The sequence below is a fragment of the Poecilia formosa genome, unplaced genomic scaffold (assembly GCF_000485575.1).
Source record: "Poecilia formosa unplaced genomic scaffold, Poecilia_formosa-5.1.2 Scaffold127, whole genome shotgun sequence".
Lineage (NCBI taxonomy): Eukaryota > Metazoa > Chordata > Actinopteri > Cyprinodontiformes > Poeciliidae > Poecilia > Poecilia formosa.
The window spans coordinates 1,297,064-1,310,251 of NW_006800066.1; the positions used below are offsets into that span (position 1 = coordinate 1,297,064).

A 13,188-nucleotide genomic window follows, 5' to 3' on the forward strand; every position below is an offset into this window, starting at 1 on the left:
GTAGATGTTTTTCTTGCTGCTCTGACTTGAAACTGAATTATTTCACAGCTTTCTCCTCCTCCTCCTCCTCCTCTTCCTCCTCCTCCTCCTCAGGTCAGTACTTTGCCAGCATAATGATCATCGTTGGGATGTCCGTCATTGCCACAGTTGTGGTTTTACAGTATCATCACCACGATCCAAATGGAGGGCACATGCCGAAATGGGTAAGACACTTTACAACGTACAGATCTGGGAAAAATGAAGAGTCCACTGCACTGAACCCCATTGAAAACCTCTTGGTTATTCCACCAAATACTGATTTCTGAACCCGAGTTAAAACATTAGTTTTGTTGTTTCTAAATGAACGTGAACTTGTTTTCTTTGCATTATTTGAGGTTTAAAAGCACTGCATCTTTTCCCTTATTTTGACCATTTCTCATTTTCTGCTAATAAATACTAAAGTTTTGCTTGGAATTTCGGCCACATGTTGTCAGTAGTTCATAGAATAAAAGAACAATGTTTCATTTTACTCAAACATATTCAAGGTTTCCCCCAGAAAACGTGTTAAGCCCAGTGGTTGGGTGCTAGGGCAGCCATTCATCCGGCAGCCTGTCGTGTTTCTGAGTCAAAAAATACTTCAAGTTGACATGGAATTTAAAAATATCACTTGATAATTACACACCCGAGCACTAACTATAAAGTCTTACAAAAAACAAACATTTTAAAAAGACTTGGATAAATAAGCAATGCTAAGCCTGGTCGGGGCACAAGTAAAGCCTGGTGGCCCGCCAGGCTTATAATACACTTAGGGAAACCCTGATATACCTATAAAAAGTAAAATCAGAGAAACTGATAATTCTCAGTTGTCTCTTAATTTTTTCCAGAGCTGTATTTTCATCATGTTTTCTCTTTTCAACCTTCCTGTTATAGTAATCTTACTTTTGTTATCCCACTGTTCTGCCCAGCTCAGTTTCGCTTTATCCGTTCATTAGCGCACCGTATGCTGCGATGCCAGATTCTCTTTTTATTCACCGACTTCATCGGCAGTGACTCATCCAGCAGCAGCAGTCTTCAGTAGCGTGTTCATCAAATGCCTCGCCACAGACTACAACAGGAGTGCTTTTCAAAGCACTCTGGATATGTGGGTGTACTCGGTTTGACTCACTCCCTGCTTCTGTTTTTCTTACCTTCTGCTCAATGCTGAAAAAAATAACATGCCTTTATGAAGAAAGTTAGTTCTGACATGCATAATTTATAGTAGAAATTGAAATGTGGATGGGTAGTGTAAAATCCAGTCATATTTTAAAAGCATGGATTCACTTTTTTCTGCTTTACCTGCAAAAATGAGAACCTTCAATTATTGATATGTGGACAAGTTTGCTGACTGCTTGTGCAAGCAGGTGCTTTATGCATTGACATATCGCAAGGACGTTCTGTTGATGAATGGCCTGTGTAGACAATGCGACGCCCAATTAGCAAACTAATTGATGAGCTTCAGATTAGGACAGTTCATAATTAGAGCGCTGCACAAAAACAACACCAGCTGACTTCCAAAGATGTTCTGCAGACACTAATTGAGCAGTCATTTGGACATTAGCTCTCATTTAGCAGCCAGACTCCCATCTGGATGCTGCTGGGTCATTCTGCCCTTTCAGGACACGCTCAGGCTTTTTTTTTTTTTTCCTTCATAAAGGATTGGAGAGGATGAGTGGAGCAGAAGTTTTAAATCCGAACCAATTTGTGCTGTTTTTATCTAACGCTGTAGCTCACTAAAACACTGCTCTACAAGCTCATAAGGGCAATAAAACAGTAATCACACAGCCTATCTCAGTGAGTCCACAGTTTGAATTTAGGGCTACATTTGAAAGTAATTGAGAGTTTCTTTTGATAATCTAGAAAAGGCATAAAGAAAAAAAAAAACCTTTGCCTTTTTTTTTTCTTTGCCTCGGGCGTTCTTACCGACCAACACTGGAAACCGAGACCAAACTGCTGCAGAATGAAACAAACCACAACGCTGGAAGCAGTCGGCATCTGAAATCAAACAGGCTTTTAGAACAGCTTCGTTGGAGCTCTGAGAGCATCAAGGAGAAATGATTTTAGTATATTTATAATACCTTATTCATTGATATTACAGTCAATTCTTCGAAAGTGTTGATTCTCTGTGAAAATGTTCACATTTTTCCTGTAAGACTATCATGATGTGGTAGCTGTAGGTGGTGAGGATGAAGCGGTTGAGTAGTGATGATGACTTAATGATAAACGCAACAATCCAGGCAGCACAGATGAGCAGTGGCAAAAGCTCTGAGTCTGGTAGCAGCTGGTCAATCATATGACAACTGGGAGACGGCAGACAGACACGAGACGAGGATCTGACAAGGAGCAGGGAACACAGGTGTGATCAGATACACAGGGAGACGATCAGGTGTAAACAATCAAGGGGTAGACGGGACAACACAGAGACTCGACAGAACACAGAAACCTAAATAAGTACACAGAAAAACCCAATCCTTACAGAGACCACATTTTGCATTTCATTTGCTAGAACAACACAAAGTAATGAGTAAAAATCTGGCGTACAGTTTTTTATTCACTTCCCTTAATTTAATTAATAGTTGAACAACTCTTCAGGGATGTTTTGACTAGAACCTCCCGAATGTTCAGTCACAATCAATGGGCACTGCGCCGTGGTCTAGCAACCCCAGTCAAGCCCAACCCCGTTACCTAGCAACCCAAGCGGCGCTCCAGCACATTTGGTCAGCTGGTTTTACTGCTGCTTAATGGCTGCTGGAAGGGACAAGTCCTTTGTTGTTGACTTACTATTCAGAACAACTCGCTGCACTCTTGTTGGTTGTGCAGGAAGCTCCACTTCTGCTTTTCAAAGGTGTTTGGGTGTATAATTGTACATCTGTTTGCAACCATTTTCACATGCAAGTGTAAGCATTGAGTAGGAGGCGTGGCCAGCAACTCAATGCTATTTGGATTTAAAATGACAAGAAGTCTGCAAAACTGAGCAGACTGAAATCTAATTACCCAAGAATCATTTTGTGCAAAAAATGTAATGAACATGTTTTTTTTTATAATCCAAAGACTTATCCTGACCTGTTCAAGGAAGCACAATAGATCCCCTTGATTGTATTTTTTCAGGAGAATGAGTAGTTGTGGAAGGGTTTGTATCTCAGTGTTTCTTTTTTCTCCTGCAGGTGCGTCTCGTTTTGCTGCAGTGGGTCGCCTGGTTCCTGAGGATGAAGCGGCCAGGGGAGAACGACGATCCGGAGCGACCGCCCTGCGCCCCGCACCTACGCCGCTGCTCCTCGGGATCACAGAGCGGCAGCATTCCCAACCCTCCCGACCCAACCCTCCACCCGCTGCACCCGCAGAACCTGACACCTCTCCAGACGGGGCCCCTCCACGCGGGACACCCTCACCTGCAAACCAGCGCCAACAACAACGGGAACCTTCTCTACATGGGCTTCCCGAGCATCGAGGACTCTTCGGTGCTGTCAGAGCCCGTCCAGAGGAACAACATCTCCGTAGGACCTCCACGGGTGGCAGGAAGTCCGCCTCCTCACCTGTCGTCGCAGTTCTGCAGCTCCCCTCCGCCTCCAACTCCCAACATGGACACAGTGGGGTGTCCCAGCACTGTCTCTAGTGGTGGGGGGTTTGGAGGGGGACCAGGAGGGTGCTCGACATCTGTGATGGGCGACCCGCAGCTGCAGGCCATCCTGGAGGAGGTGCGCTACATGGCAGACCGTTTCCGAGAGCAGGACGAGACCGAGAGCATGGCTGACCAGTGGAAATTTGCGGGCGCCGTGATCGACCGCCTGTGCCTGGTGGCGTTTAGCGTCTTCAACATCATCTGCACCATCTCCATCCTCATGTCGGCTCCAAACTTTGTGGAAGCTATTTCTAAGGATTTTGTTTGAGGGGGCAGAGGGGAAAACAGGAAGAAAAAAAAACACACGCAAAGGAACGTTTTGGAGAAAATTAAGTATGGGATGTAGAACGGAAAGGGCTCTGATCCAAGGAAACACGATTTCCAGCAAACTGTAAGCGCTGTGATTTGTGATTGCAAGGATCTGGGGGAATGGAAAGAAACTAATGGTTTTCTTTGCAATACCTGCTGTTTTGTAACCAAAAAAGAAGAAAACAGATGATGAAGGGAACATGGGGTGAAGTTTAAATGAAATTAGAGTGCAGGGTGCTTTATCAGATTCTTGACAAGGTGAAATTGGTTTTTGAGGCCGATTTGAAAAGGACTTTTGTTTAAAATTAAAGGGAAATATGAGTCTGACAAGGACGCCAATGCAACCTGAGGTAATGACGGTCTGATGTCAGGGAAGACTGTGGGCATAAAAGAGGAAGAAGAGACAGACAGATAGGCAGCGACAGATAAAAGAGACGGATATGTGACTGTTTCATTTCCTCAGTTATGGGAGACAGCCTCTTAGTCCCACAGGTGGAGAAAATACTGCATCACTCAAAGTGATGTGAGAAGAAGAGGCTTTTACAAGGACACAAAACAAAGAGCAGACGTGAAGGACAGACACTGTCCCTCTGGGAACCTGAGACAGGCAGAGTTTTGGGAAGCTGCTTGATGCTCGGATGCACAAAAGATGACCGAAGATCAAGCGAGTCGCATCGCACAGGAACTCATCTATTATTCAATCACATTTCAGCTAATGACAGTGAAATTGAAAGGCTTTGGATAATCCTTCAGACTAACAAGCTTCTCAAAGATGAACTCCCATCTCTGCTTGTGAGCCACTTTGAATCTCCGAGACCTTATCTCTGTGAGACGATTGCCAATCAGAACGCTCCCCAGCGGCTCGCTCTGTGTGCGGCGCGCGTCCCGACCCGGAAACTCGAATTAGCCGCTCATCAACAATGCAGCGGCCCCGTCGCTGTGCCGCTGCGGAGACCGATGAAAATTCACGCACCGGTTACTTAACTGCATCTGGCAGGTCATAACGGACCAACGACACTCATTGGATTTCATATTAGAGGTTTAGTAACTCAGGCAGGAGGTCAGGGCTCAGAAAGGACACCAGAGGCAGAAGGAAGAAGATCATTAAACGTAGAGGAGCAGGCTCTTGTTAATTTCCTCTGACTGGTTTGCTGCTTCTTGACAGTTTTAATTTCAGAATATTTTTATGAAGTTTAAAGAATATACGAGAGCGCAAATCAACACCACAGCCTTCATGCAGGGATTTTCAGCAAAATATAGCAAGTCTCTCTGCTGGCAGTTTGAATAGAAACATCATCTTAGCTGGGCTTAATTCAGAAATATTAATGTTTATTTATTATACAATTCCACCCTAGTTTTTATTTATACCACAGTGGCTTCTAAAGGTATTCATACATCTTGAACTTCACATTTTATCCAGTTGCAACCGTAAACTCAGAGGAATTTCAGTGAGATTCTAGCTTTGGATTTGTTTTCAGTGTCAGTACTTTGTAGGACCAAAGCATCTTTAATCAGTCAGACTTTACTCTATTTAAATACTTTAATGTTTTTTTTTTTTTGCCAGTTCTCCTCTATTTGGTGCTATGCGTCTAAAGCCATATTGATAACAAAAGTAGTGCATTCAATTTTTTTCAGAAAGGTTTTCTAATTTGCACATTACATGTTGAATTAGGTGGGGGTTTTTTAAAGCATACTTTTTCTTTCTTTTTTTTTTTTGCAAGTGATTTACACCAAAAACTTATTTCAGAAAATAAACTTTCCTCTCACAATTGAACTTCAAACTGTGTTCATCGATAGTTAATGTTTAGATTAAAAGCTAATTATTTGGACTGGAACTCACGCATTCATGGAAAACATTAAGTGCATCTTCATTTCATATAAATTGGGATGATAAAAGATTTATTCTTCATCTAGTTAAAAAAAAACACTGGAATCTAACTTCAACAAATTCTAGATTACTGTTTTAAAAAAACTGAAAAGCTGTTTCAAAATCACGAACAACCTACTTTTTGCAATACTTCAGTCTCTGACATCGTAGTGGAGGGTTTTTGACCCTCTCTTCACAACAAAGTTGCTTCAGTACATTAAGATTTGCAGACATTTGTTTCTCCCTGAAGGCCCCAGCGCAGCATTTCAATCAGCCCCAGGTCTGGATCTTGGCTCGTCCGCTGCAGCACCATAACTCTTTTCTTTCTCACTCATTCTGGGGAGGATTTGCTGCTGCATTTAGGATCGTTGCTGCTATCCTGTTTGGTCTCATCTGTCAAAAGAACCTTGTTTCCGTAGTCTTGCTCACAAAGTCATGCTACCAATGTTTTTTATAGAGAAGAGGCTTTTCTCTTGGCTTGTACTATTATTATGTAATTTCAACCTGCAGTATGCTAGTTGAAGCCTTTCTGATGAAGCTTTTTGGTATATCTCCTCCTGGGAAAATTGGCAGCTGTCCTAAATATTTCACAATGTTAATAATTTCCGTAATGCCTCTCAGGTTAATGGGCAGCAGCAATTACTTCCTGGTGTTTCAGTCAAGTGATTTTTTTTTTACCAAGACAAATCAGTTTTTCCTTCTTGTTTTACACGGATTGTACATCTTCAGGCCGATATGTCACAAAAAACCAACTTGATTTTAATGTTAAGGGTTACTGAATATCAGTTTTCAATAAGAAAAAAGAGATTCTGCTTAAAACAAAACAACAATCGACCTGAATTTCTTTTATATTTTAGTCCCAAAGTGTACAAATCACTACATAAACTACCTTCAAACTGTCAGCAAAGATACAAAATCTAATTGTTATAGAAGAAGCAAAACAAGAAAAACCTTTAAAACTAGAGATTGGCATCATGAGAAATATTTTTGTCACATCAACAAATCCAGTTGGATTTCATTAAAATAGTGAACAGAAATGCTGCGTGTTGCAGTTTCAGCAAACGTCCCTCAACGTTTCAGCTGCAGATTAATTTACATCTGATGCTCTGGAGAGTTTTTACAGCAGCTGGATGATGTATGTGGGACTGATTGGGAATAAAACAAGAGCGCCTCCATTCATCCTAATAGGAAAACATGACCAGTGCAATGTGTGGCTTATTAATGAGCTTCTAATCATGTTATGACAGGAGGAAAATAAATCTCAGCGCTTAGCCTCAGGCTGTGTTTATTGGTGTTGGACAGATTTGCTGTTTGGGGTTTTCATTGGATCTAGCGACATGTATCTACATTTATTGCCACTTTGATTTATTTAAGAAAGCCATGAATATTTTTGTAGTTTTCCTGGAAACATTTAAGCTAGAAGTGGCGGAAAAGGATTCTCCAGACGACTGAGGAGGCTCAGTGGTGAAGTTGAAGGAACCTACATTCATTTTGTGAACCTGGAAAAAGCTACAGCTGCTGGTGGGGCATTTATCATATTGTTTTTCCTTTATCGTGGTACATTTCTTATGAAAAGTTTGAGTTATCGTCTTCACAATAAATTTCAATTAATGATGTTTCAATTCCCCCAAAGCTGTTCATATTGTCGTAATTTCTATTTTTACAATTTTCTCCGCCAATGAGATCAATAAATAAGAATACATGTAGAAATATGAGTGAATCCAAATACTGTGTGCAGTTTAGTAATACACATCACACTTATTTATGTCCTGAAGACATACATTTCAAATGGCTATGATTTTCAAGAGCAGTGTGTTTTTGGGAGTTTTTTTTTTTTTTATTGCTGTGCCCGTCAAAAAGAAAAAAATAAATAGTATTGTCATGTTTATCGTTATCCCAATAGTACCACCAAATATCCTGATGAAACTTTGTCCATATCACCTGCCCCTGGATACAATCATGTCCCCCTGAAACATTTTGTTGGGAGACTTTGAAAGGTTATCTGGTGATTGTATTTCTAAATATGCGTTCCCAGATAAAAGCCAAGCTCATGAGCGTGAGATCGAGTATCTTGGTGTCTTGTCCATGAGTGATGGCAGGATGTAGCTGCCAAGTCTGCAGAATTATTAGTTCTGCTTCAATCTGTCAAAGTGAAGGAAACTTAATTTATCGGCCCGTCCATGGTCCAACAACCATTCCAACTGTAACCTAATTTCATCCCAGATTAAAGTGGATGAAATTAACTTCTGCAATGCAAAAACACAATAATATTACCAACTATTTTTGGTCTAGTCCAAATATCTTAGTAATCTTGAAATAGGACAAATCTAACTTACAAGCTACAAGCAACAGACAGGAACTAGTTTTAAGTAAATAATTCCTTAATATTGATGAAAAAGTTCAAGTGAAATAATCTGCCAGTGGAACAAAACATTTTCTTTCCATATTAAAAATTGAGGTGTTGTGTTGCACTGCTATATTATTTTACTTATAACCAGTATTTTTTAAATATATTTTGAGGAATTATTGACTTAAAAGTGGAGTAGTTTGGACGCCATCCAGCAGAGGGCGCATGGTAATCCTTAACCGGAGCCGTTGTTACAGGATTAAAGATGGCGGAGCTACACCAGAACTGGAAAGAGAAATGGTCCAAAAGAGTCTGATACAAAACGTTCTTTATGCGGTTCTGTTTTGAAAATATAAACAATCAACAAGATCCTTAAGTTTCACCTTAATAGCGCTCATTCAGCCTCGCTGTGTAGCAGTTCTAATCATTCAAAAATGACTAATTTTCTATGAAGCGCAGGTGTAATGACAGAAATAAACGGGCCGAATAACACAGAAAAATTGTAACGATTGGAAGAAGCGCGGTCGATTTTGAGGGCTGGTGAGTTAATGCACTTTATGGAGTGAAGTTTTAACTTTCCTTCAATCCACAGCAGTGACAGACGGTACTTCACAAAAGTGCTGATTCTGTACTTTGTTCATGGGGGATTCAGTATGTCACAAATTCTTTTCATGTTTTATTTTCCTGTTCAGCAACTTAGAGGTTCCCATTTATTAATGTGAGAAAGTTTATTCAGTCAATATCTAATGATGTTTTCTTTTAATTCAGCAAATGTAGCCCTTCATGTTATGGAAAGACCTTCAGCCCTCTTGATACAGGAGAAAACTCAGGTTGAAAAGAAGATGGCCGCTTATCAATTAATTGTTAGTCGATTAATCAACTTTAAATTGATGATTAATCGATAGCTTGCATCGCTGCAGAAAGAATGATCTCTGGTTGTTCTCGCTGAACTTCACTACCCAATCTCACGGGCAATATGGATGGATAAACACCGGCTCTTACCTTGAAGGCCAACCACGTACATTCCTGTCTCTGGCTTCAAAGTGAAGAGCGCCTCTCTTCTTCTGCTGTCTTTCTGTCTCTTCTTCGTCTAACTCAATTCCACAAGCAGGGAGAAAGTAAACTTCCTGCCTGAGGGTTTGTTAAAGGTTATTCTCCTTTGAGCACATGCTGACACTCACATCTGTACAGAGAAAATAAAATATTCTCTTTTTTCCTACGTCTCGCAGTGCTTGTATTCCTGCCTTGTGACTGTCCCGACACCCAAAAAGAGGAGAAAAATGACAGTGAGGGGAAAAGAGGGAGACAGGAAGTGCTTATGTGTCGGTGGGAGTGGACAGGATCTTAATTGATCACTAGTTCAGGAAGGAAAAGAGGTGGTGGGGGGGATATACTGGGAAGGTGCAGAAGAGGAAAGGAGGGTTAATAGAGGAAAGAGTGGCATCCTGGGTAATCCATCAGATTTATGGGAGGACGGTGGCAGCGGAGATGTGCGCCCAGACAAGTATAACTCAGTCACCGGCATCAAATTAAAGGTCGCTGCACTTTATCACACCCAGAGGGAGAAATATATACTCCAGAAATAAACAGAAATTAGAAACATATCTCTGTGCGTCCACACGCCCATTGAGGGAAATGGGGTTTATGTGCGGCCTTCACTGTGTCACTCAGTCAGTGTGCCAGGATGAGTAAAGAGTCACCGGTGTATTTATAGTAGTGCGCCGGTCCTCATTCAGGCCGGCCAAGGCTCCCTGCCTGATGAGCTAACTCGACGGTGGAAAAATGTGCAGTGCCAGCAATCTAGCAGCACTTAGATTTACTGTGTTCACTCAGATGGAAAAAAAAAAGGAGAGGGAGGCTGTGGGTGTCCGTGGGGAAGATGAGCCTACGGGTTTGCCGTACGCACACACTTAAGCGGTTGTTCATTTATTTTTTACCCCCCAAACCTACTCTTATTTACTCCAGGGGTTAACCAGCCTTTTGCGGCTCTCAAAGATTTAACTACTGCACATTTTACAAATCAGAGGCACCGTAGGAAGACAAACTTTTGACAAACTCAAAACACCTTGCGTACAACCGATCCATAAAACGCTAATTGTACAACGTTAACGCAGCCAGCCGGTGTGTTGGCACACCTGTTCCCTCTCTAACAGTCCCGCTACGGCGCGCTGCGGCTGCCTGCTTGTGTACCAACAATCTTGCGGCTGAGGTTTCGATCAATGCCTTTTAATTACCAGAGGCCCAAAGCGCCGGTCGATAGAGCTGACGAGAAGCAGAGAGAGGGAGATTCTCCAGACGTTGATTGATGCCCGCCTCTCCCTGAGAGCCTAATGCCTACAGATGTGTTGTTAGGCCTGATTAATCCTGCCTGGCTGTATTCACTGGTTTTACAGACTGTCCTTTAACCTGCTCGGGCCGCTGTGGTCACGGGGTTAAGTGGATATGAGGTGTTCACCCACTGGGACACTGGCCCGTTGCAACCAATCAGTATGCAGCGACTCCCTTACAGAGTTATTCTGTTTTTCCTGTTTGGTACAAAAAAAAAAGAGTAGTTTTCAAATGATTGATTAATTTATAGGGTGAAAAAGAAGCTATTCAAGTCAACCATGTGATAAAGTAAATGCCTCTTATTTCTGTAAACATTCGGTGCTTTACATCGCCCTTGTTTGCAGCATTTTGTTAAATAAAGGTGGCCTAAAATGTTCATTATTTATTTATTTATTTTTTGCATAAAATCAGTCTTGGATAATGAGATTTTAATTTGCTCAGTTCTGTCTATTTTGAGCTGTTTAAGGCCTCTTATCACTTTAAATCTGAACAATCCGCTCCTGGTCACACCTCCTCAACTCAACATTTAACACTCGTGGGAAAATGGCTGAAAACAGATGCGCAATTATACGACCGAACAGGTTTGAAAAGCAGAAATGGAGCCTCCTGAACAACCAACAAGAATGCATCAAGTGGTTTCTCAATGGTAAGTCAACAACAAAACATTTGTCTTATCCAGTAGCCATTGTACAGCGCATAGAGCTGGAAAAGCAGCTGACCAAATCTTCTGTAGATCTCTCTGGGTTGCTAGGTAACGTGGCTGGGCTCAGCTGGGGTTGCTAGGTAACAGAGCGATGATTGGTGATTCTGACTTAATAATTGGGAAGTTTTTGAAACGGCTCATTTTTCAGACAAAAAAAAAACAGTTGGGTGTTTTTTTTTTGTTTTTTTTTAAAGCGCCTTGTTTATTTTTAGAAGCAGTTGAGACCAAAGTAAAAGTCCAAAAACATCCAAATGTGAATTTTGAATAATAGGTCCACTTTAAGCAACACTGGATGTTTTTTTTAATGTTAATGCTGAAGGTCACATCAGTTGGATTTAAGCCCAGACCTTAAATCCAACTTGCCCACGGCACAGAAATATTTTTATTCATTTATTTATGAGCTTAGTTTTTCTGCTGCATGACCCACGTTTGCTTCAGATCAAAGTAAAAAGAGCTGAATTTAGGGTTCTATCAATTATAGAAAGTTGTATTAAGTAAGTAAAGAAGCAAATCAGCCCCAGTCCATCACACTACTGCCACAATGTTTAATGATTTGCATGAAGTTTATTTTTCTGAAATGCTGCAGATTCATTGCATAAACAGAGATTTTTTTCTTTTTAATTCCACTTTTGTTTTCTTATTCCACAGAATATTTTACCAAATATCCTCTGGACCATTAAAATGTTTCTCTTTTATGTGAGACATTTATCTAAAATTCATATATAAACAGCTCTGGAAAACAGTAAGAGACCTCTTAAAATGATCAGTTTCTCTGATTTTACTTTTTATAGGTATGGATTTGAATAAAATTAATTTTTTTATTTTATTCTATGAACTACTGACAACATGTCTCCGAAATTTTAAGCAAAAATGTTGTATTTATTATCAGAAAATGAGAAATGGTCAAAAATAAACAAAGAAATGCAGTGTTTTCACACCTCAAATAATGCAAACAAAACAAGTTCATATTCATTTAGAAACAACAATGCTGATGTTTTAACTCAGAATAACCAGGAGGTTTTTAATGGGACTCTTCATTTTTTTTTTCCAGAGCTGAATATATTTCAGAAAATGCTTCATGTTTTCAAAGTTTCCCTTAATTCACACACCTGACTTCAATAAAAGGGTGATTATCAGGCTTCTGCAGCACTTAATAACATGGTGAGGAGGTGATGCGTTCATTTGACGCAGGAAATATCTAAAACATGAAAGACAAACATGTAAACGCAAAGTTGAGTGGAAGGAAAAAAGGTGCATCCCCCACACAGGGATAACTGCAGCCTTGAGGTGTTTAGGGTTAAAATATTCACTGCACTGAGCACAAATACTGTACAGTATTTGGACAAAGTCCAGCTTTTAACATACTTTTATTTATTTTTACTAGTCTTAACTTTTTGACTCAAAGTTTTCTGAGAAACCTGATGTTGGAGTTTCATTACCTGAAGGTCGTAATCATCAAAATGAACACCAATTATTTATTCATGGAATAAAAGTTTGACATTTTGAGCGACACAATAATGCATTTCCGATGATTCCAATTTACTAACACGCACCTCTCAAGACGAGAGAAACAAATGACTATGGAGGGGGAGGGGGGAAGTCAGCCTGCACTCATTCTCTTCCTGTTTTCCATAATGTGACCTCGGTCTCCACTTTCACACGCTGAAGCATCATCCAGGATGTTTCTTCTTCATGCTCCAGTAGGTCAAAGGCAACACAAACCAGCCTGAGATGTTATGGGCTCTAATACGATGTGATGGATCTGCCTGGTAAAATTCAGTGAAGATGGATTATCCATACGGCCCATTTTATGGAGTCACTGATAATGTTACAGAAAAACGAACGCTGACTGCTGTGGCGTGAAGCATGACGGCAAAGTAGTACTACTTTTTTTTAAATGCCACTCTAGAAATCATGTTTAAATAACAAACACAACGTTGCATGCATTTAAAATCTTGTGATACTCGCTTTAGTTAGAGGGAATATTCATGTTCAGCGCT

General features: G+C 40.7%; 1 protein-coding gene across 1 annotated transcript in view; it reads left to right on the top strand.

Annotated features, from left to right (window-relative positions):
* Nucleotides 1–10,219, top strand: part of chrna11 (cholinergic receptor, nicotinic, alpha 11) — a 30,402-nt gene extending 20,183 nt beyond the window's left edge. The window contains exons 9-10 of the mRNA XM_016676116.1: nucleotides 94–203; nucleotides 3,180–10,219. Coding sequence (XP_016531602.1) covers nucleotides 94–203; nucleotides 3,180–3,902 — 833 coding nt within the window. The 3' untranslated portion in view covers nucleotides 3,903–10,219. The remainder of the gene's footprint in view (nucleotides 1–93; nucleotides 204–3,179) is intronic.
* The last annotated feature ends 2,969 nt before the right edge of the window (nucleotides 10,220–13,188 follow it).